The sequence below is a fragment of the Macrobrachium rosenbergii genome, chromosome 25, assembly GCF_040412425.1.
Source record: "Macrobrachium rosenbergii isolate ZJJX-2024 chromosome 25, ASM4041242v1, whole genome shotgun sequence".
Lineage (NCBI taxonomy): Eukaryota > Metazoa > Arthropoda > Malacostraca > Decapoda > Palaemonidae > Macrobrachium > Macrobrachium rosenbergii.
Window position 1 is genome coordinate 31838500 of NC_089765.1, and position 26674 is coordinate 31865173.

Sequence of the window (26674 nt, forward strand, 5' to 3'; positions counted from 1 at the left end):
ATATGAAAAAGCTGATTAAAATAGTGAGAAAAACTAAGAGCATAATGGGAGAAGTGATAATAAGTGAGTTAGAAGAAGAAAAGATTTATTGGGAAGCATATGCAGATGCTTCATTTGGGAACATTGAAGATGGTCATACACAATTAGGTTATGTGATATCATTGACAGATGGTAAGAGGAGAAGTCCCATATGGTGGAAATCCAGAAAATCCAGAAGAGTAGCAAAGTCCACCATTGAAGCAGAAGCTCTGAGTGTGGGAGAGACCATAGAAGGATTGATATATTTCAAACATTTGTGGGAAGAGATAGTAGGAGGGAGAAAATTAGAAGCACTGGTTAAAACTGATAGCAAAACCCTAACGACTACAACAAAATCAAGTACTGGAGAAAGTAGTAAGAGATTAAAAATTGATATTGCAGCAATAAGAGAAACAATAGAATCTGGAGTAATAAAGGAGGTGAGATGGATAAAAGGAAAGCATCAAATAGCTGATGTACTGACTAAAGCTGGAGTCTCAGGAGAAAGTATTAGAAATTACATAAGGGTAAAGAATTGGAGAATAATGGAGATTAGAGGGGATTAGGATAAGAAGAGGCTGGAGGGGAGGGAGATGGAGATAAGTGTGATTATATGCTAATTTTATAAGTTAATTGTCATTATTCTATTTTTATTTTCTGCATTAGTGAAAGGTATGGGTGTTACAAAATGTATAAAAAGCACGTTTAATTTTATAAGATGTTTTTACAGCAAAGCATTCTTCATGTTTAAAAAGTATCTGTTCTTGTTGTGATGTCATAGGTCGGTAATTTTGGTTTGTAAGTCTGGTTTATGGTTTTCACTGTAGTAAGCTAGACTGCATAATAAAAGAACAACAACATTAGTAGGTGGGTGGATCACACAATTGAGGTATTTTTGGACAGGTTAGGCTAGAAAAATTTTCAGAAGGGACACTTTAGCCTAGGAAGGCAACCCTTCTAAGAGAAGGTTACTCTGAATACAAGCCTTGTTCTTCAACCTTGGACTGTGCCATAGCCATTGTACTGTGGCCTTCCACAGTCTTGGGTTTGAGTTCCCTTGCTTGAGGGTATAATAAGGCATTCATTCTCTTTTTTGTTCACTTTAATGTTTTTTCAAAAAGTGTGTAGGACAAGCTGATGAGAAGGTAAAAGTTGCTTGGTGGATTATCAGGAAAGTGCCTTCGTCTTTACCTAATCTTTTCCTTCTCAGCTTTTTATAATTTCTAAATCCATCCTGACTGTCCTCCCCCAGGTCATGGTGGCAAACCTGGTGGGTTTCTTTTTTGCTTTGCAAGGTGTGTCAGCCCTACCTTGTCAACAAGTTGCTTCCAGCACTTTTTTCAATGACATATGGTCTTGTTTATTTATGCTTTCAGCAGAATTTTTGTAAATAATGTAAACACTGTTGTTTTGATGGTATTATTATTGTTTATCATTCTGTTGATTTTTACAATGTTACTATTGTTATGAGTCTATTTATCAGTTTTGGTATTGATTTTATGTTGTTAATTCTAATTCTTTCGGGAGACATTAAGATTAACCCTGGACTTATTACTCATTACAGTAAGAAAAGTTACAAAGTACTTGACTAAAATATTCAGGGCTTAACGTCAAATTTTCTTGATCTTCAAATTTGTGCCAATAACTACAATCTGATGTTTTTATATGAGACACTTGTAAGCAGTGACAAGTCATAGGTTTAGATTTTAATTCCAGGGTTTGATGGCCCTGACTTTATTTATCGTCATAACATCCCACATGCACAAGGTATGGATGCATAAACTAAGTCTGGATGATCTATCTATCATCAGAAAAATTAGGGTAGTTGCATGAAGTTCTTTTGTTTTAAAATTTTCAGAAAGTTCTACATGTTTACATATTTGCTCTTTACTACAATCCAAATATCGAGGATTCTACATATGACTGTTTCTTGGAAAGGACTAGTATGACTCAGTCATAGGATTCAAAAGCTTCATTTTTTATTTATGGAGATCGAAATGTAAAACACAGCGAGTGGCTAAATTCAAATTCCACAGATCAATGTGGTTGGTCTGCTCTTGAGTTCTGTATATCCTCCAATTTTGTCCAGCTAACTGAGGGACCCACACATATTTCTGGTAATAGATTAGACCTCATATTCAAAAGTCCAAGGCCTGTGAATATATAGGCAATTCTGATCACTGCACCAATGAGATGGACATATCTGTCAATCAGTGCAGTCCTAATACCACCATTGGAAAAAATGTTCTGCTGAAATCTAGAGACAACTGGGATCGTATTACTGAAGCTTGTCAGGCACTTAATCCCAAGAAGTTAAATGAAATGCTGATGGCTATTTTAATAAGGTATGTCCCTAGAAAGGTGTCAAATTCAGGACAAATAACTAGCCACGGTTTGATGATACATGTAGGCAGGCTGACCAAGACAAACAGACCAAATTCAACGCATGGAGACAAAATCATTCACATGAAAATTACACCATTCTTGTTGAGTCTCGCCGTGCTTCGAATAGAACTTACCATACAGTTGAGAGAAATTACAATAATTCCCTGAAGAAGAAACTTGAAGGAATTACTCAGCCTTATCTGTAGTGGACCACATTGGTATCATCTATCTTTGGGTCAGGGTGTCTTCCGTTTCACCACTACTAACAGGGAAAAGGTTGACCTGCTTCATCAAGCTTCTGAAGCTATGCAATCAGCTGACAATGTCTCTCTCCTTGATACTTGTCATCCTGAACCTATTCTTACAAAATTTGCATTTCACTCCAGGGATGTTAAGAAATTTCTGGATAATCTTGACACCTGGGGTGGAGAAGATCCTGAAGGGTTCTTCCCTTTGTTTTTCAAAAAAGTTTCTAGTGTGTTGTCTCCCAGAATTAGTAGATTTTATAGATTTTTATGTCAATGTAGTATTTTCGCGAATGCACGCAAGCTCAAGCTTAGTAATACAGTGCCTGTGCCAAAGAATATCATATCTGAAGACTGCAGTAACTACAGGCCAATTTCTATTCTCCCTGTGCTCTCCAAAGTTGTAGATAAACTTATTCTTAAGCCACTACAGTGCATCACCGACTTACGGCGGCATTTTACAGGGGACGTAACTTGATGCTGGATCAAGTTACCGCGCTGTAAGTGCCAGCACTGGCAAGAATGGGAATCAAGTTAACGGCACTTACGGTGCCAAACATCAATAACGGCGAAACACAGACTTACGGCACGGAGCTTGAACAGATCTCCCACCATAAGTCAAGGACCTACCAGTATATAAGTATGTGGAATCTAAAGGACTGTCAGCTAATAGTCAATATGCATATAGAAAGCAGTTTGGTACCTGCAATGCTCTTTAAGACTTGACATGCCATTTTTGAGAGAACCTTGATAAGGGTTTTGAGTGCAGAGTAATTCAGTTAGATTTAAGTGCTGCTTTTGACTTAGTAGATCACAAGGCACTTATTTATACACTTCAGAATCTTGAAGTAGGTGGATGTGTTTTTGGCAGCAGCAAGTTGCTGTTCCTGGTCTACTGACATTGTCAGTGAATGTAAGTGATATGGTTGTTAGCCTGGAAAACAAGATTGTTCAGTATGCTGATGATGCCACACCTGTGGGTGTAGTAAAGTCTCCACTTATGAGAAATGAAGCTGCCCTGAGCCTCAATTGGAACGACAGGATCAGTGAATGGCATAGAAGGTAAGGTAGGAGGCTGAACTCTAGTAAAACGAAAACACTGTTGATCAGCAAACCTCGTACAAATTTTCCACCCCATCTTCCCCTTCAGGTGGATGGGACTTCACTGAATGAGTCTGAAACTTTAACTATACTAGGTGTAACTTTTGACTCACATCTTACTTTTGAGAAACTTTAATGAAAGTTTCAGCAAATGCCACACAAAAGTTAAGTATTATTCATAAAGTCTCATAAATTTATAACAGTAATAAAATCAATGCAACCTGTTTTAGGTCATTTGTCCTTCCTTTACTAGAATACTGTTTTCCAGTATGGATGTCTGCTCCAGCCAGAGATTTATCTTTTAGACAGAGTGGTTCGTGGTGGTAGACTTCTGTTTCCTAAAATTAGCAGTTATGACTTGGACCATCGACGGATGGTATCCTGTTTGTCACTTTTTCATAAGTTGTATTTTATCAAAGATCTTTCACATTCACAATTGATTCCCGATCCCCTTTTCCTACTGAGAGCAACCAGATTTGCTGAACAGCAGCACCAGTATGAAGTAAATGTGCCTCACTGTTGAACTTCTCGGTTCCAGAGGTCCTTTATTCCTAACACAGTTGGACTGTGGAACAGCCTCCCCGAGGACGTCGTGCAGTTGGCACTTTAGAAGTTCAAGCAAGGATGCAATGCATTACTACCCTAATACTGTTCTCCTTAATTTTAATACATTTTTATCTATTAATTCATTTTTTTTGTTTTCTAAGAAGTGAGATCTTTTCTTTCTGTATTTCCTCCTTTACCTCCTCTTACTCATTCCTAATGAACAACATATTCTTTGGAAGCTTGAATTTCAAGTCAATGGTCCCTGTGGGCCCATTCTATATGAATATGGTTCATCTTCTGAATAATAATAATAATGTATGAATGGAAACTTTCTCTCCTTTATTTAACATTGTGCATTACTATTATTATCTTTCTTTTACCTCAGAAGTAGAATATAAACTGATGTTTTTTCATTTCACCAATTCATTATCTGACACATGGGGGGATGAGTGTGCAATAACTTAATATCATGTTCTCAACTTAATATCATGTTCTCTCACATGAAGAATATATGTAGTGATTCTGACAGATCAGTCTATTTGTTTTATACTTCCACTATTTGTTTATATTGTGCTTTTACTTGTTGAGTGCAAGCTTTGTTTTCTTCCTACCATTATGGAATGAGGGAGTGTACAATACTAATACTGTACAAGTCACGTAAAGTATTGGCTTTGGTGATGCCAAGTTATTAAATATTTTGCTTCATTTGAAGAGCAGATGCTTCTACAATTTCAAGCAAGTAATGGATACTTGTTACCATTTACAAGCTAGGCTATGGCAGCCAGAAAATTTGTATAAAGTAATCAATACAATTCTCTTTCAATGGAGGTGGGATGCAGACCTATCCCCAATGAAAAAACTGTAGAAATAAGTGGAGGCTGTGAATACTGTATTTATCTCAGAAGAATAAAACATTTTAATGGGGGTGGGATGCAGACCTATCCCCAATGAAAAAACTGTAGAAATAAGTAGAGGCTGTGAATATTGTATTTACCTCATAAGAATAAAACATTTGACAAATATATCTGACTGGAATATATCAACAAAGTATGAACTAAGCAAAAAAGAAGCTATGATTTATCCATTATTATTTAATAACCCATATCTGAATGAAGGTTCTTGACTCATGATCACAGAAGATGGAGAAGACTAATAAAAAACAGCGACCCCATATAAAGATGGGAAAAGCTGAAGATGAAGAAGAAGATCTGAATGAAGGTTCTTCAAGATTATGACAAATATGTTACCAATTATAGTATGCTCCCCAAAAAAATGTAAACACCCAGAAATTAATACATACCAAAAGTATAACTATAATAATATTCTCCTTCCTAACAAAAATTAATATATTTACTGAAACAGTAGCTTAGTGCAGCAAAAACTGATAAGACAGGAAAACATTCATTACGATATGCAATAACGAAAAATTACAGTAATGAGGTACAGTATCACTAGGCATTTCCCAGGACTAAAAAAATTATTTATCATCTATAACTCTTTGGGAGATTTTAAATTATGTACTTTAATGTTAAAAGGCACTTAGGAAGACCAACTTTGCTAAAATTTTACTTCCTGTAATATTTTGTATGCTTGTGAAAATCTTTGTATTGTAGGGTTTCCATTTTATATTTTTAAATATTAAACTACACAGTAATGTCAGTATTTTTAAATATTAAACTAAACAGTAATGTCAGTGGAACTTTCTTACTTACCAAATTTTGAGCATCAAAGATCTGGACTTGACCAATAGTATTCGATCCTGGATATGCAAGGTAACAATTGTCATTTGAAATAGACAAGGCGCAAAGGCCTGTTGGGTTAGGCGGCGTGTCCCTGATGGTATGAAGTACCTTCATGTCCCGTATATTATGAATGTACAACGATTCTTCCAAACACACCACTAACCTCTGCAAAAACAAAATTATACTTTCAAAGAACAAAGCAGATCTCTTTGGACCACACACTACAATTTACAATGTACTATCATCACAATCTGCAATGGTTTCAATACACAATATTCAAATAATTATCAGTAATTTTATCAAATTCAAACCCCTGCTTTAATGATGCCCTAGTGCCCAGATTAGCATCTTAATGAGAGGAAGATGCAGTGAGAAAGATCTGAACTGGTAGGGCTGGGATAATACTCCCAGTAAGATAGTTATGGTAATCTGAATCCTTTACAGTTGGACACATTATATCAATGGATTCTCTTGATTCCAGATTAGGATTGCTAATGGATTTTTATCTCTGGTTTGCTCATTTTGCATAGCACTCTGTAGGGCTCCCTAGATTTCCTAGCTCACCCAATATCATTTTATCATTTAACACACCATTTCCTTTCTTTGTTGAAGTATTTTAAAAATTTGCAAGAAACTCTGCAAGGTACAAGCCTCTTACATTACTTTACCCAAGCCAAGTCATTATTCAGGTAGGAAGCAACATCCACTCCTCAACTTTCTTATCCCACTAGGATTGAAGATGATGATGATGCTAATCAATATTAAATAGTTTAACCAGACTAATGAGCTTACATTCTTTATAAGAAATCGTAAAAATACGTACAGTAAATATGACAAATTTATAATTAATTTGTATTTTTCATAGTTAACAAACATGCGGTCTTAACATAAAGATAAATCTTCTGGTGCTGGCTGGAAACTGGTAAAAAAACAATTAAAATTGTAATGCAAGGAATTGGTGGCATCAGGGTTCAATAATTGGTATGCATGAGGAGATAGTTACCCAGTGAATAAAATATGTCATTTGAATAAGTATTGTAACTCTACACTGAAAATAATGGATCTGACAGCATCATCTGTTGATAAATTTCTTTGAATACATCCTGTAACTGTTGACATCAATCCACAGAACTACAAAATTAAAGTATGTACATACTACTGTGTCCTTGATGAATGTGCTAAAGAGCACATTTAAAAAAAATGTACATATCCTACACTGTCTCTGATATTCCATGTAAATCAGGGACACAATCACTGCGAGTGCGAGAAAAAGAAAAACAATGCAGCAACTCACTCACTCTCCCAAAATATTTTTGCAATCAAGAAAGTGGCAAACCACTTATAATCTTTATATATCATCCATTTTCTATACCTATATCTTTGTGCCAGCAGGTGCAGTCAGCATTCAAAATAAAAAGATTGCTTGGCTGACCAGGTGAGCGTCTAGCTCACCTGTTCTCCACCAAGTGTGTTTTGAATGTTTTGGTTCTCATAATACTTGCCAAGTATTAGGGAGGCCGGGTGGCTTGTACTTTAACAGCAGGTAGGTATCCCAGAAATAAATTTTATCTTAAAAATTTACATTGTTTGGGGGTGAATCTTACCTACTGTTAAAGATAGCTGATTCCCACATTGAGAGAAGGATGCTGGCTAGTGCAGCTACACAAATAATCCCCTCAGCCAAGTGAACTTAAGTTTCTCACATGAATCCATAAACATTCTAACCTGATTCAGAATCCTTTCTGGACTGTAAACCTGCCATAAGTTGGATCCCTCTCAGGGAGTACGGCTTTCCGTATGAGACAAGTAAAGAGCAGCCTTACAGAGAGAGTTGCCTCAACAGAAGAGGTGTTAATGAGACCTCTGTGAGTTCAACAGCCCAACATATGACAGTCACTACTAAAAGAATGCCAATACAACTAATGTTCCTTCAGAGAAATGAGATTAGCAACGGAACCCAAGGCTCTGAAGAGAACAAGATATACAGCGCCACCCACCCGCTCCCACCATTTTTATGCGTTTCACATTTCCATGTATCATTTTGTGGATTTTTGTGGAACACATCATTCACTTGTCCATGGAGGAAATTTCACTAATCTGAGGCTTTTCTTTGGCCCTTATCTCTAAAATTATCACTAATTCACTTTTTTCATACAGCAACACTGTGTACAGTGAACCCCCTGTATTCGTGGGGGATGCGTACCCCAACACCCCCGCGAATAGCTAAAATCCACGAATACTTAAAACCCCCCTAAAAACACTTTAGAACTGCCCATTTTGATAGTTTAAACACAAGAAAAACCCTGCAAAAATGTTATACCTGAGTATTTTAATAGTTTTATCACAAAAAGTGCATTTATTCAAGAAAATTATATGAAAATACAGTAATTATTAATGAATATTTCTCAGTCAAAAATACCGCAAATGGGCGAATTTTCCACGAATAATGGGTAGATATGTTCCACAGAGAAACCCGCGAATGCGTGAGTCCGCAAACTGTGAGAACGTGAATACGGGAGGTTTACTGTATTCACTAATTACTGTATTTTTTAATATAACAGAGAGAGAGAGAGAGAGAGAGAGAGAGAGAGAGAGAGAGAGAGAGAGAGAACAAGAATTTTTAATAAATTTATGGGAGATGGTAAGTACTAACCACGTTTGTATGATAAATAAATGATTTACCTAATAATAAGTACTAATTTTCAAAATAATAATAATAATATAATAATAATAATAATAATAATAATAATAATAATAATAATATTGTTAAATAAAATGGCTGCATTTTGCAAATTGATTTTATACCGAGTTTTCTCAATTCTTCTAATAATTCACTTTTCCCACACATCAATATTAGTCAATAATTATCCAATGTTCATATTCCAATGGATGAAACAGCATATTTCTTACGGAAGAAATTCATGATTTTAAAGCATTACAGCAGGTTACTGAAACATGGGATGCAAATCCATAGATTTTCATGGTGGTATTTTCAGTGGTATTTCTTCTTTTTTCTTTTTCTGACGTCTATCAGGTATTTTTAGTACTCTTTCTGAAGAAATACCATCAGGAAAATCTACGGATTTACATCCCAGGTTTCAGTAACCTGCTTTAACGCTTACAATACTGAATTTCTGCTGTAAGAAATACACTGTTTCATCCATCGAAATATGAACATTAGACAATTACTGACTAATACTGATGCGCAGGAAAAGCGAATCATTAGAAAAATTGAGAAAACTCAGTATAAAATCAGTTCGCAAAATGCAGCCATTTTGTTCAACAAAAATTGCCTTAAAGAGGGTCTTGTTCCTTGGAATAATAATAATAATATAATAATAATAATAATAATAATAATAATAATAATATACTGTAATTAAAAATTTATGTATTTCTATAGGTAATTATGTGAAATTTTAAACAAACAAATACATATTGAGGGGGGAGGTTTGACCTGTCATACATGTCAAATATCTGACCACAACCCTGGCAGTCCAATATCTGACATATATGACAAGTTTAACCTCCCCCCTCACTTGAGACCTTTGGAAAAGATTGGGAATAAGTATTTGTCTGTTTAAAATTTCACATAGTTTACTATAGAAATACATAAATTTTAAAATTACATTATATTATTATTATGTTGCCCATTTGGTGGTTAAATAAAATAAGCTACGAATGATACTGAAAAATCTCTCTCTCTCTCTCTCATACATATATATCTTTAAGGGTAAAATGTTTAAGATGACTTTAAATGTATATTAATAATATCATTTCAAAGATTAATAACAAAGTACTCTAATAAATAATTTTTTTATCACAAATGTATTTGTACATAATCACAAAAATACTAACATGATGTAATTAACAAATCTAGCATTCTGTTTGGAGGTATGTATGTGTTCCGTTGATCTAAACTACCCACGTATTTTGGATATACTACATACAATAGTACTATCCTAAAACACATACCCGTACAGTAAATATCATTTCAAAATGATCTTACAACACATGAAAATATATGTAAAATATACGGCTAGTGCACTGCATACAATATGAGCAGAACGATGCGCAAAGTTATGTAGGCGAAAGAAAACGTGCGTGTCTGAATGATAAGGGATACGTAAGAGTAACAGTTGTAAGCTTGAACTTACTTTTGCAACATGACTTTTTTCTGAAAAGATATTATGGTGGTCTGGGATGATAGTCTGAGCTATATTTTTATTTGAACTGTCAAGTTTGGTGATGAACTGTTAAAATAGGCAGTTATAAGCATTTTAGGGATGTATACAGTATAGGCTATTAAGAGTAACAGTAGTAGGACAGTACTGTAATGCAAGGTTACTTTGGGTGTTTTGAGATGATGATTTGGGATGTATTTTTGTTTGAAATATTAAACTGTTTTAGTATGATAATCTAAAATTAAGCAGCGAAATATTAAAATAGGCAGTTATAAGCATTTTAGTTAAGAGGTACAAGGTATTTGGCAGTTGTAAGCCAGCTATAAGTATTTTTAGAGGGGATTTTTGCATTTCCGCGGATTTTGCATTTCCGCAGTAGGTTCTGGAACCTATTCCCGCATTTAAAATTGGGGAGCACTGTACTGCTGGGTCAATAAACCTGTAATTTCAAGTCCATAAAATACTCATAGACACAAATGGCACATGACACAAGATGGCCTGAAGGATGCCAACATGAAACACTTTGGAGGACAACATTTTGTTAAACAATAAATCTACCAACCTTCAACTAGGACAGTATCAGGTTTCACTTCTACTATAGATTCTGAAGGGTAAAGTCCTGGTTGTGTGGGCATCAACCTTCTCCTCCCTAATCCAAAGATTACAAATATCTTGAATCTCCTTGTAAATGTGTCAAGAGCTGACTTCAGGATTTCACCTCCATATCCAAAATGGCAAGAACTTTAAGCACACAAAGGTTACAAAGTGCTTAGCTATCATGCATTACCTTATTGTGTTCCTCCAAGGTGCCTCATCCTGCCCAAGCAGAGATTTCTCTTCATAGTGCTCCCTGAGACCACCTGTAGAGATAAACAGCCTGGATATCCACTTGCCAGCTTGTATCCTTGTTAGAACAGCTTATTACTCTGCCCAGGCAAAGGAGATCTTTGTCTCCAAGAGGTGAAGGGTGACACAACTTGTCCTGGTTGCCTAGCATCATATTCTTGCTTTCACTTCAGCTATGAATGACAGGCTTTTGCCTCTACTCTTTGGGAGGGTTACCTGCCAAGAGGGCCTACCTTGTTGAATTGTCTCAAAAGCAACATGCTGTAGACAGATTATTTCAGATGATACATGATACTATGTATTAGGAGGTTGATGACTTTATGGTGTGTAGTTGTAAACCCTTATTAAGCAGCAGGAGGTAGTTAAAACAAAGTGAATGCTTTTTAACAAGATTAATTTCACACTCCTGCTTGAAGAGCAGTGTACAGTATATTGCCTGAGGACTTTGGGAAATGTCAAAGAGAGAATATAGAATACTTCCACCACAACTTCCTCCCTGTGGAATATGTAATGCTCTAAACTAATATATTCACTAGGGCACAAGGTAAGAATTTCAAGAATGGTTCTTGTAAGCAGATAATTACAAGTGAATATTCATGAACGAAGAGCCGCAGCTCATCATAATTGGCCCCCAGACCTTGGTTGCTTCACTGCAAGATAGACAAGAAAATACAGTCTTATCAGCTGCAAGACTTCTTTCCTGAAGTCTTCCTAGTAGAATTTCTTGATTGGTTACAATTCCCTTACGACTTTTTCATGACACCAGGTCTTGCTAGGTTGGGGTTCACAATTTTCTTGATGCCTTCAAGAGTGAACTGAACTATTGATGAGTATGGTGATATCAATGCTGTTTCCCAAAGTAATTAAATTATTTGATGTGTTATTTATCTTGCCTGGTGGCAAAACATCATATGTACTGGATGCAAGTACCTTAAGTTTCTTGTTGATGAAGAGGTCACCCTGCATCTTAGTGATAAAAAGGTATTTAGATTCTGCACCTTCTTCATGACCTGTGCATTTTCAATCTGTGCATTTTCATTTAAAACTAAACTTCTAATGAGGATTCACACATAACTTATCATTGTAATCTACCTTTATACTGCTCAGCACAAATTATTTTCTTATTTTATGAACAGGTATGTGTTGCCAAACCTAGAAATGTCTCCACATCCTATGGTACTGACTTCTTTTGGATGAATTTACTAAATTTAAATTATTTAAAGTCATCCCCTCTTGATATTGTAATAAACCATGTTGGTGGTCTAGGTATTTTCTTTGATGAAAATTGATTCTGGGATACTATATACATTTCTTTTCATACCAGTTAACGGGATGGTGAAAACAGTAATCCTTTAATTATCTAGATTAATAGAGCCAAGGGCCAGTCGGATAATGACAAAATCCGGACTTGGGCGAGTAAAAATATCTAGGGGTGCTCAAGGGCAACTACGTACCCTTCCTCATCTAACCTTGTCAATACCATATAACTGTAAACACTCAGTATACTTACAAATAACCATCACACTTTAACCTGAAAACTTTACGCAAAAAGAAATTATCTACCTTTTTTCCCCTATATCTGTAAAAAAAATATACTGCATAATTGCACTACAAAAAATGCAACCCCTCTCTCTCTCTCTCTATAATGACACAATTCAGTAGGTAGGTAGCTGACCTGTGTTCACCCACAGTCTACCATGGTTCTATTACCATTAATGTATTTTTATACAGCAACTTTCTTATCAGTTCTTACCATATTGTATTACCATACATGAGGTACAAAATGTATATGGGTGAACTACATTATTGACTTGGGCTAGGTGTTTACCCACAGCCTACAATGGTTTTATCACCATTAATGCAGTAACCATTTGCATAAATCAATTAGGGTATTACAGCTGTATTTACGATAAAGGTAATGGTAATGAAACTGATATTTCACTTACTGAACCTATTCAATAATCCCTCAATTATTCACATTAATTGAGCCGAGGGCCCATTAGATAATGTCAAAATCCAGATAATGGCGAGTAAAAAATATCTATGGGTGTGCTATGCAAGCAACTCCCTACCCTGCCTCACCTAACACTGTCAATACCACATAGTGGTAAACACTTAATATTCTTATATAAACCAACCATCACACTCTAAACTGAAAACTTTCTATAAAAATTAATTATCTACCTTTTTTCCCCATATTTGTAACAAAATATACTCCATAAATACACTTAAAAAAAAAGTATTTTCTCTTGTACATGACATTTAGTTTGGAAGGCAGCACATTTTTCATTTGCAGCCGTAAACACTAAATATGCTTATAAACAACAACCATCACACTTTAAATTGAAAAATTTATGCAAAAAGCAATTATACATCTTATTTTCTAATATTTGTAACAAAAACTCCACAATTACACTTAAAAACAAAAAAGCACTTTCCCTTTCTCTTGTACCAGACACTTAAAAAAAGTTTCTTTTTCTTTCCTGTGTAACATGTAGTTTGGTAGTCTACACGCTTTTCATTTGCATCCGTAAACACTAAACACAGTTCATGCTTATAAACAACAATCATCATGCTTTAAACTGATTTTGTACCTATTTTCTCATACTTTCTTGTAACAAAATTAATCACAACCCCTTTTTTTTTCTTTCAAACACGACATGAAGTTCGGTAGGCTACCCATTTTTCATTTACTGTAAAATACATCATATTGTCCACAAAAAAGTAAACCCATTTTTCTCTTGTATGCAAAACAATATGATAATGTACAATATTTAATCAAATAACAATTCTAATAACACTTTAAAAACACATTTTACTCTCCCACCAGTGTGTGCTGACTTTCTCGCTAAAGATGACCGGGCAATGCCATATTCCTCCATTATACATGACCGGTGTCCAGCCTTGCTACATCCTCTCTACAATTTCCAATTTTTGTTAGGGTCAACACCTTCCTTGCCCTCTTAGGATGAGGTGGGGCCATAAACTGTACACAATCAGCAGCATGACCTGCAATGCTGTACGCACTGCTAAGAATGCCATGTGCTCCATAACAGGCATATGGAATACAGTCCACTTAAAAACAGTTCAAACACACGAATGATTAAGCATGAAGAGGGAAAACGGTCTTTGTTACAAAGTGCACTGACACTTTCTGGATGTAGCCAATCAGCATACAATATGTTTATAACACCATGTCTTATCAGCCATTCAAAATCAAACAACAACAATGATGTAGTACTTATCCACCCATGCACCTTCTATGATTGTTCCTAAACTGATAACATATATATATAAGTCAATAACAAGCGATAAACGTAAAGTTTCATGACGTGTTCAGTTATGTCAAGCTTTTGAGCCAAAAGCCATCATGAAAGCTAACTCTCCCTCTACAGTACTGTATCACGTGTTACCATGTTTTTTTTACTTTGGTTGATTTCATGTTCTGTATTTCATTTAATGTTTAGTTGACTCTAAGTATCATTACCAGACATATCATAACAGTACACAAGAGAATATTTTACCAATGTTAATATTTCATCTCTAACCACCATAAAAATATTTAAAATCCAAATTTCATATGTAGGAAGGACAACAACAAACAGGCTGTAGCAAAGAATGAGTGTGTACATATGTGCTGTCTTTTTTTTTTTTTTTTTGCTCAATTTAATGTACTATACTTCATTACAAGTTTAGTTGACTCTAAGTATGATTACCACACATATCATAACAGTACACATGATAATACTTTATCACTGATGATATTTAATCTCTAATCACCATAATATTCAAAATGCAAATTTCATACATAGGCAAGAAAAAACCAAGCAGGCTGTAGCAAGTCACCCATGCCAAGGAATTAATGCATACATACATGTCTTTTTTTTTTTGCTGCAGTGGGAAAGGGTGTGTTAGTGAACTTTAGTGGACTACCAAATAACTTGTGAACAATGGCTTCCTCAGTATTGCCATTGAGAGCATTACCAGGAAGATTATAAAATAAAATAAGTGACAATGAAAAAATGGTTACCTTTTTGTTATAAAAATCAAATGATGATACCCTACAAATTGAATAAACACATTGTAAAAGACAAGTTTACAAGTTTAGTTGATTCTAAGTATGATTATCACACATATCATTACAATACACTCTCTCTCTCTCTAATTTGGTTTGAAAGAACAAAAAATTAGAAAATTCTCTCTCTCTCTCTCTCTCTCTCTCAGTGCCATACATATGTTACTATATCATAAACATAAAAACACAAAACCAAACGAGCCCTATCAAGTAAGGTCTACCTAGCCCTCTTCACCCATTCAACACTGCATCCCCACCCCGTCCCAGCTACAGAAACTGCTCCCTAGCTCCACTCACCATCCAAAACAACACCTATGAGCTTTCTTCCACCCAGCCTTACTGCCCCTCCTCTCTGATGGTGTCAAGCTATCTGTCCAACCCCCAACCATGGAAAATTCTCGAGGCCTCCCCCACCCCCAAAAACCCTTTCTCAATCAATCTGAGTGTAGGCAGTGTTACCAACATGTTCTTGAGGACAAGCAGTATTGACAACCATCGGAAGGTGTTTTTTACAAATTTTTTAAAACTTATACAGGCAGTCCCCGGTTTACGGCGGGTCTAGCTTACGACGTTCCAAGGTCACGAAGCTTTTCAAATATATTCATCAGAAATTATTTCCCAGTTTACGACGCATGTTCCAGGGTTACGACGCGTCATATGCCGATCCAACGGAAGAAATATGGCTCTAAAACGGCAGAATAATAAAAATTTGGAGGTTTTTTGATGAAAAACTCAATAAAAATGTAGTTTACATCGTTCTCAGTATACCCAAAGCATTAAAAGTATGATTTTCTCATGATTTTTGATGATTTTTGATGATTTTTCGGTTTACAACGATTTTCAGTTTACAACGCGGTGTAAAAACGGAACCCCCGTCATAAACCGGGGACTGCCTGTATACATCATACATCTTTGGGGCCTGATCCCTGGTCCAGTTGTGTTCGGTAATGTCGAGTTCCGGATAATGGTGATCTGGATAATTGAAAGATTACTGTATACTGCATTATCATCCTGTTGTATCATCATCGTTACATAAAAAAAAACGATCATACAATATTTGCATCTGCCAATGTTCACATTCTCAGGACCAGCTAACGGAACCTACCAATGAAAAAATTAGAATAATTTTTAGTAGCTAAAAGAAACAAATCCATTACTAGAAATATAATTTTTTTTAGCGTAAATGTAAAACAAGTATACAAGCGTAAACTATCATACTTTATGTTAGGGTAAAATCCCTCAAAATAGAAAAACAGCTGTTTCCCGATTCATTTGTTTACATTATACTCAATGCTGTTTATGTCATTTCTTTGGTAAGTGGTTGTAATTATAAAAGATGGTTATGAAAATTAAATTCGTTCAGTAAGTAAAGACTATTTTTATTTTTACTTTGGAAGTGAGGTTAGACTAATGTTATCTGAGCTACGGAAAATGCAACTGGCAAGATACAAGAGTTATGTATATGATGAAATCATGTTTAGGGGAGGAAATTTTGAGTCACAAGATACGAGAGGTCTTATGATACACAAGTACAGTATATACAGCAACTTCATTTGTTTTACTCATTTTGCCCTATCATGGAAACACTGTTTGTGTAAAACAACCTGTGTTTACATCTTTAGTACATATGACATTTCTCAATGATGACAGTTACTGCTCTCACTCTCTCTCTCTCTCTCTCTCTCTCTCTCTCTCTCTCTCTCTCTATGCTGTGTATATGTCTTTTTTTTTTTGCTTTGTTACAGTACAGTAGTGTACATATCCTTTAATGAAATGTGGAAAAATCACGCATAAAAACATGAAACAAAACAAACTCTAGCAAGTTCACCAACACCAGCGAATGAGAGTGAGCATATGCGTATATACGCACCCTGCACACACAATTGCTTTTATCTTTTGGGTTCTAAAAATTAAGAATGAGAAATGAAAGTAAAAATATAAATGAGAACAGTGTAAAATATATACAAGTAAAAAATGTGCCAAAGTTTCTTCAGTGCAATCGAGTTTTCTGTACAGCTGCTACAGCGTATAATCAAGGCCACCGAAAATAGATCTAACTTTCGGTGGTCTCGATATAAAGCTATATGAGCTGAGGCCCAATGAAACTTTAACCACAGCCTGGTGGTGGCCTATCCTATATTGTTGCCAGAAGTATGATTATGGCTAACTTTAACCTTAAATAAAATAAAAACTACTGAAGTTAAAACGCTGCAATTAGGTATGCTTGATGATTGGATGGTGGATGATCAACATACCACTTTGAAGCCCTCTAGCCTTAGTAGTTTTTAAGATTTGAGGGCAGACAGAAAAATGTGTGTACAGAAGAAAGTGCAGATGGACAGACAAACCTGGCACAATATTTTTCTTTTACAGAACACTGAAAAGGGAAGGAGTGTATTGTTATAGGCTTCATTATAAATGATACCTAAGTTGTTGTCCTCTCTCTCTCTCTCTCTATACCATTTTTGTGCTTGATGTACTTCATCACAAGTTACAGTGCAATACTGTACATATCCTTTAATAAAATATAATTTTACAAGTTACAGTGAAACACTGTACATATCCTTTCATAAAATATAATTATCATAAACATAAAAACAAAAAAAACAAAAAAAGCTCTAGCAAGTCAGAGTCTATTTGGCCCTCCCTACTCCTCCCAGAGTAGGAGACTGCTCTCAAGCTCCAACCACCTTCCAAAACAACCTTTTCTCTTAGTGAGTTTCTCTACAGAGCCTTACTGCCTCTCCTCTCCCAAGGCGCCCAGCCATCCAGTCCAACCCCCGCCCCCCCTTGGGAACTTCCCCAGGCATCCCACATCCCCAAAAACCCTTTCTCAGTCTGTTTATGAGCGTAAGCAGTGTTACCAATATCTTCCCGAGGCCACGCAGCTTTGCAAACCACTGGAGAGTGGTTTTTTCAGATTTTTAAAATTTTATATGTATCATATCTTTGGGGCTTTGGTCCCTGGTCCAAGTGTGCCAGATAATGATGAGTTCCAGATAATAGCAATCCAGAAAATTGAAGGATTACTGTTTCCAGCTGTATTACCAAGCGTTGCAGAAACTTCTGAATCATTCATTTTTTAAGATGTCACAACTTGCGTTAAACGCTTCCACATATTTGTTAAAAAAAATCCATATTTTCCACTCCTCACCCTACTCCTTATGTTCACTCTTATCTCTGATATTCTTCCATAAATCTTAATGCCACTGACATGGTTTCATAGTGGCACTGGCACTCCACAGGACTCTTACAGGACAAGAAATACTTTCTTCAAATTTTTTGTTTGTTTTAGTGTCTTTCCTAACTAGTAAGGTTATTTAATCATAGTTTTTCTTGGAAGGCCATGGAAGTAAGAGTCCAGGGCCTTCACTTTGATTAAAGTGTGCAGAAGCTAAACTGTCATAAGATATATCAGATCCTTGAGTCACCTGAATACTTCTGGCTTAGTTTTATATTTCACAACATTCATTTGGTTGGATTTTTCTACTGGGTGAGAAAGAAAAACTTAAAATCTTAAAAGAACACCATCAGCCTTTCATGGAATTTATTCTTCCACTAATGACAAGTAAGAGCCGACTCCACAATGTCAAATTCCAACAATGCCCTACCCTGGAGGGAATGGCATCAACAAGATTACAGTGGCTCAAGTGTTAGCCATACCTACTTGATGGGAGTAAGAACATTACATGAATACAGCTCATCATTACCCTAATTATCTTACCAGGCAAGTCAGACAGAGGGGTAAGAGTCCTAACCCCAAACCCATCCCACTTTGGAATCCACAGGCTAGTTCTAAGATAGTCCTGCCTTTGGGGCAGCAACGTACTATCATTTTAATATCTCTTGGGTCCAAACTTTATCCGGTGATTGACAAGACCACTAGAGTTCTCAATATTGACTTAGAAAATTAGCTCCAATTCCAATAATAAAATCTGTTCTCAATAACTGGGTGGACAGCACAAAGAGAAGCAAAATAGGTGGAATAAGAGTGGAGTAAGGATATAAAAAGATATAACTAGAGGAAAATTCCCAGGAATTAATAAAGGAGTAGTAATTAAGAATGCTGGACAGAAGGATGAGAGAGAGCTACTGAAATATGAAATGGGAAGGGTGACACATTAATGACAAAGGGAGAAAAGAACCCATATTTAGATTCACACTGTAAAAAAAACATTCCACTATCAAGAGCCCTCACACCTGTCACATGACTTTAACATAGAATGTAAATATTTTATGGTGATGCCAAGAGATTTCAGCATGGTATTCTCCTCAAAAGGACCGAGCAAGGGGAAAATGGGCAGAAGACGACCCCATGGCAGAAGCAGCAGTCCAGCCAGGGATCACCACTCCTAGGCAGTTGAGAACAGAAGTGTGTTACTCTCACAAGACAGCAAAGTGGTTGTCCTTGATCTCTTCCTCTTGCAACAATACTTCTTTAACTGGGCAGGTGACCAAATAAAGATACTGAGCAGTTGAATAACAATGGACAATCCTGTCCTAAGCATGAATAACAAAATGAATGAGGTTCTGTAATAAAGGGTGAATGGAAATGTTGACATGTACAAACTCATAAAAAACTTTGCTGATCACCTTCCTATACACAAAAATCAGACACAACCTTTCTCATAGCAATTGAACACATTACCATTACATAAACCAAAGTCAAAAACATTTGATCAAAAGAAGACACAGCTTCAGTAACAACAGCCAAAAGGAGCCCAATAGAGTGCAAATGTCTGTATAGCAACATGGCTGAAGAAAATGGCACCAAGAGTTGAGTTAAGGAGCTGGGGTCCTACCCATCACACACCTGCCTTCAGTTAACTACAATGTTAGCAAGCTTCTTCAACTGAACCAACTTTAACCCATATAAAAGATGTAGGTTTGTATCCTCACAGGAATAAATATAGATAGAAAATTTTTCAGTGATACATAATACATGAAAAATTTAATCAACATTTAGAAAGATAAAAATGCCTGGAAAATTGCAATATTGAACACTAACAAATGCTTGCTAAATTGGACCTCATAATCTTAGCACAGCATTATAGTGATCAATATGTATTTCACCATTACTCTCTCTTAAATATCTTACATATTGCACCACTACTCTCTCTCTCACCTAATCATTAAAGATCTCTTTCACACACACACACAAACCACTTTAAATTTTATACAGTACAGTATATTCATTGCACACAAATATAAACTTTGCCCATGCTGTAAAATCCAGACAAAACAAAATTGGATACAACTGCAAAAGAATTCAGGGGATCACTGGAAAAATATTTTGGGTTAAGAAACTTTTCAGTCAGACAGGTGATCAAACAAATATCAATCAATGATATGGCAATGGTTGCCTGTATTTAAGGCTTTACTCTATCTATAAAAATGTTCTATTTTTCAAGGACTACAGAACTCCTAACTATGGTTATTCCCTTTTATTAATAAGATGGTGGATGCATGTGCCCTTTTAAATACCTTCACATATTAATCAATGAATTCAATACATTCTCAATTAAAGCATTACATTGTAAGTACTACTAAACTACAAAAGTATCAGTAAAAATGGAAAAACATAAAAATGCAATTCTTCCCGAAAATATTTACAAATAACTGTCAATTATAAAAAAATAAATCTTTTGATTGATGACCAGGTTTCAAAAATCACATTCTTCCACCCTGTCAGGAAAGTAAATTTACCAAAACAAAAATAACTAAGCTTTTACAGTGCTATTTACACATTTATGATATTTTTTCTTATTCACTTGATACTTTTTCTTTTGGAAATTTCCAGCATTAATGAATACTTCACATTAAAAAATTCTTAAGCTACTTGACAATGCAAACTTGAACTTACAGCTCGATTTAGCTTCACAGCCAAGATGGTGTTGGGGTAACTATAGTTGCATATCTCTGAACTCTTCTTAAAATGGCAAACTTTGAGTTTGCGTGGCGATGATAAACTAACTATGGCCACTAAGCTGCTGGAGAAGAGTCGCTCAACAATGCACGTATCTTCATTAACTATGAAAAGAAAAAGCAGCAAAATTTAGTATATTTTCCAAATGGACTTACCACTGCTTCATTCACTTAGATATAGACCAACAATATAAAATGATGAAATAGTTCATGAAAGTACACTGAATTCAAAGCAAAATTATGGTTTGATCATGCTCATTTATGTCCAGTTGTCTCAACATTCTTGCCAGACGCAAATGATTATAAAAGTACTATACTCTTCAAAGATATGCACCCATGATCAATCATGCTGGAAAGGAATGAGGACAATTTTCTATTGAAACTCTTATTTTATCATGGACAGTAGTGTTCACACTCCACTGTCATTTGCTTGCAGAAAATAAATATGATTAAACAGAATTCTGAAGGAAATGCTACTGCTATAAAATGGATATTTGCCATTTTACTCAAACCTACTTAAAATGAAAACACCTAAGTCATCATTATTAAATCTTTGAGATTCCAATTACATTAAAAGATGTCATTCAAATTTCATCTCTTGAGAACTTTACATCATTTTTAGAAAATAAGAAAAAATACTTATGCAAGTATGAACTGTTCATAGAAAATTACCACTAAACCAGTCCAAATTAGAAAAAACAAAAATCTTCACCTAGTTTTCCTTGTTTTTATATGAAATATCTTGCATATCAGCAGTTATGTATGTAATAGTGAAAATGAAATTTATCATATATACTTGTTAAGATTTTAATTTCTGCAACGGATTTAGCATTCTTCATTTAACAACCTCAATTTTTGGGATCTTTCACTTTTAAGTTTTTCTAGTAATTCACCCCTAACATTTATATGTTTTTCCTTCAAATTAATACATCAAATGGCGATAAACATGGCTGATTTTTCATGAATTTCTAAGTCTGCTGTTTCTATTTTATGATATTTTTGGTTATTAAGTTGTCTTGTAACATTCTTATTTCTATTACAGAGGTCAATAAAGTATGTATGTATGAATTTTTGTTGGGATAGCAAAGGTGGTGGTAAATAATATCTACCACAGGAGATGGTCGATATTATCTCCCTTACGTATTTATTTTGAACTACGGTCTCTCTTCATTTTGGTATACATTATCTTGACTTTGAGGTGGGGACTCTATTGAATAGTTTATTATTTATGATTATTTGGAAGGTGGGGAGTCCAATGGAGTATTATTAATAAATTAGTTTAACCAGACCACTGAGCTGATCAACAGCTCTCCTAGGGCTGACCCGAAGGATTATACTTATTTTACGTGGCTAAGAACCAACTGGTTACCTAGCAACAGAACCTACCACTTATTGTGGAATCCGAACCACATTATACCGAGAAATGAATTTCTATCACCAGAAATAAATTCCTCTAATTCTTCATTGACCAGCCGGAGAATCGAACGCGGGTCTAGCAGAGTGCTAGTTGAGTACGATATCGACCCATCCAATAAGGAACTATAGCCTAATGGAACTCCTGCTAAGAAGTTCCTGTCACCGAGCCACCAAGCAAGAATCTCTCTGATCTCTCTACTAAAGAGCATGCTGCTGCCATGTCTATGGTCATACCCACCTACTAAGTCTGCTGCTCTGGAATGAGATCCAACTTCTCCCAGCTTACCACAATCCCCAACTTGTGGCAAAAGGAGAGGCACAGGCTCTGTCCTGGAGAAACTATGCCTAAGAGGATGCCAGGACTATCCAATAGTCCAGGTACTGAAGCAATCATTTACTCTGCCAGGACTATCCAATAGTCCAGGTACTGAAGCAATCATATACTCTGCTAAGTGCAAAATTCAAAATAATGGTAGAATTTCAAATTTTGTGGCAGAGTGTAAGGATAGTTCGCAGTGTCCACCACTTGGTGGCATGCAGGAGCCCATTTTGTGAGTTAATACTGAGAGGAGTCAAATTTTCCCGACTCCTAGCTAACTTACAAAAAATTTGTATACAATATAAGAGAGAGAGAGAGAGAGAGAGAGAGAGAGAGAGAGAGAGAGAGAGAGAGAGAGAGAGAGAGAGAGAGAGTATAATGTACACTATTAACATAAAAAAATATACTAAAAATGTCATAAATGGTGCAAAGGTAACAATATCTAAATATGGTCGACACAAATCCATTACCAGTACAGTATGCCTGAAATTTTGGTGAAGGCTGGCTCCTCATTAGTCAACCAATTCCCTTACCATCAGAGTCATAGGAATGGAACTTAGTCATTAAGTGAGTGTGTTTGTACTCAGCAAAAGCTCAACAGGTAGTACAAATGAGTGCAGCATGACATCCACTCTAGAAGATGTCAGAAGAAAACATGCTTAGAGGTGGAACAAGAATGAAGGCTATTCCCTTACTCACCCTCTGTAACCACTGGTTAAGTGCCTTGTTATCAGGGTCAACAACCATCTCCAACTGAAGGATACTCCATTATGAAAGGCAATGGTCTGTATTTCTGTTAGAGCAAACAACCATCCAGGGAGAATAGTTATGATGGACTTGAAATGATCACATATGGAAGATGAGAACAATGAGCAAATCAAGTTCACACAACTACTTTCAATAGAAATATTTTGAAAAAAAAAAAAAGGAAGACAGTAAAGTAAAAGAAAATATGCTTCAGTGTACCCTTGGAAGATGGTAAAGTCAAAGAAAATGTGCTTGACCTTACCCTTAAATATGGGGTAAAAAAAAACCCAGACTTTGGATGGTCACAAAATTCCAGAACATGGTCCTTTGGTCACCTACAGGCATAATGAAATTAGATGAGGCATTCAAAAGAACTCAAGCACAGACACTCCATAAGCTATAAAAATAATATTTGAAAGGAGGGAATTTTCTGCAACTTCAATTGTCAAAGTGCCTTCAAAGCAGTAACAGCTGATGCTTCTATGGCATTTACCACGCTTTGGAATGATCTATTTCTACATTTAAAATTTGACAAAGCATATACAAGTTGAAGAAGTTTGCATTTGCCAGGAACTACAACATCACTTATTTTGAAATATTCAAAAAAATTAAACATAGTAGTTATTAATTACTTATCAGACTTACCATTATCACATATCTGCTCAACTTTATCTACAGTGTTAAGGGAAAATAATTTATAACCAACTTTCGTCCCAACTCCTAAGGATCTGAAATGGAAATGAATAATGAAAATTTAAGGGGCAAACATTAAATAAGAAACTTACAGCATGTGCATACAGATTTATAAAAAGTCAGTAGTCCTTTAGACCAGCCTTATGAGTAGAAACTTGATTCAGTGGTCAAGTACTTAATTCATAAAAAAAGAACTCATCACTTATGCAAAGGCAGCTTGTTCAAAAGGCTGTAATTTGTATATATGGTACTATAGTAAAAAAGGTCTCTCTGATTTCAAAATTTTCAGTTTATCATTTAAAACCCTTTCTTTTACAAAGCATAGTGAAACTGAAAACTGTGGATAAGTTGCATATTTGTTAGATATACAAACCCAAAATCTTCTATATGGGTATACCTTTGGTGAAAGCAGCACCGTCATTGAAGCTTGGTAACAAGGCATTAACTAGCAGCAAGCAAGTACGGGTGGGGTACAAGCCACTGACTTGACTGTCAGTACTGTCCCACCTCTTAAAACGAGCACTCTTGGGACCAGGCCACTGTCAGACCACAGAAAATCCCAGATGACAGAAATCAGCTCTCAAAAAACACCTATGTAAACAAAGTCTTGCCAGCTCATTCCACATACATATTGATGTTATCAAACGTAGAACAAAGCTTATGAATAATTGCTGTAATTCATTAGGTTTAGTTCTTATGGAAATTCTGGCCTGCTCCAAAAGCATCTCCTCCAAAATACTTACACTCTCGCTACGTCGAAGCTTTAACCACTTTATAAGCGCACTGTCGAATTCTAATCTCCTGGCACCTTTCAATGTTTTCTGGCACTTCAAACTTTTCTGGCTTTCATTTTCTGCAAAAACGTAAAAATTTGCTGCTTTTGTTTCTTTATACCTGCACAGTGTGTGCGTATGTGTGTGTGCTGCTTCTGTTTCTTGATACCTGTACAGTGGTGAGAGAGAGAGAGAGAGAGAGAGAAAGAGAGACTATTGCCCCCGGTAAGGCTGTTACACTGACAGGTATACATTTGCAAAAGTCAAATAATACATTTGTACTAAGAATACAGTACATAGTCATAATTTTGATAAAACTGCTGTTTCACATATTACATGCAAGTATATTTCATGCATTATTGTCATATTGCAGTATATTATCATCTTATAATTTATGAACATAGCACTCAGGCGCCATTTGCATCCCCATTATGTTTACATTCTACTCAGGCGCCATTTGCATCCCCATTATGTTTACATTCTTAAAACCATCAGCCGATTGCATTTTACTGATCCCATCATAGCCATCAGTTGCTAAATGAAACACATTTCAGAGATTTTTTTTTTTAAATTATCAAAACATGGTTTAAAAATGCAACTTTATTTCTAAATGCAGTAAGTTAAATGAAGTAAAGGTGTGATTTCACCAGTACAGGCAGTCCCCGCCTACTGGTGGCATTGTTTAACGATGATCTGGTTTTATGGTACTTGTCTAGCATTGGCATTAAATGGATTTTCGACAACAATCTCCAGTTAGCAGCACCAATCTCTGGTTAGCGGTGCCGATATCCAGTTAATGGCCCCATTAAGCAGGTTATTAGTGCTATTATCACTGATCTTTGGTTAGAGGTGCTTGGCCAGACAGAACCCCACCCATTAACTAGGGACTGCCTGTTATCAGACGTTGATTTTGCCTCTTTCAAAACATTTTGTGGCCCGCACATATTCGTTTCTTCAGCCACAGTTACAACCATAAATTTAGCAGCATACTTTCATAACACTTTTCTCTCCATTTCATGAAGGATGAATAAAGCTTTATTTCATTTTTGTTTACAGAAGTCACCATTGAAAATTAGCAGAATTTTAACAAGTCGAAAACTGAAACGCAACCCTTAATAAATGTGTGGTGTTTCTCAATTCTATTGTTTATGTCAGTACTTGCTATTGTTTATGCCAGCATCTTGCAGGCATTAGTAAGTGTTGCTAATTATTAAAAGAAATAATGATTTCTCAAATGTCACATGATTGGTAAGTCTGATTTAATGTATTGTATGAAGATTCGCATTTAGCCTAATGAGCTTTTGCTTCTAAGCCTATTTATCAGTTAACAGTTAACTCAGATATAATATACATTACCAGTGATATCTACTGAAACTGAGACAGGCATAGAAAGCCTGCCCAGTGTAATCTATTGAAAATAGGTCTCACACTATACACGATGAATGTGATGAAATCATGTTTGTTTTCTATCATGTTTTTGGATGAAATTTTAATAATCACACGATGCAAGAGTATATACGCAAATTATGGTTCTTTTGTATGCTCTACATTTTTTAGTTTCACAGAATGTTTTCGTTGGAAATAATCTGTGCATGTGTATTTACAAAGCAACCTTCATTTCTGAAAATCTAAAAACTCCAAAAACTGAAACGACGTGTGGCA

General features: G+C 35.6%; 1 protein-coding gene across 3 annotated transcripts in view; it reads right to left on the reverse strand.

Moving 5' to 3' along the window:
* Positions 1-26674, reverse strand: part of Atg18a (Autophagy-related 18a) — a 121304-nt gene that overhangs the window by 78434 nt on the left and 16196 nt on the right. For all 3 annotated transcript variants that reach the window (XM_067127276.1, XM_067127275.1, XM_067127274.1), the window contains exons 2-4: positions 24192-24274; positions 21003-21169; positions 6008-6202 (exon numbers count right to left, since the gene is read on the reverse strand). In XM_067127276.1, the coding sequence (XP_066983377.1) occupies positions 6008-6202; positions 21003-21169; positions 24192-24274 (445 nt within the window). The remainder of the gene's footprint in view (positions 1-6007; positions 6203-21002; positions 21170-24191; positions 24275-26674) is intronic.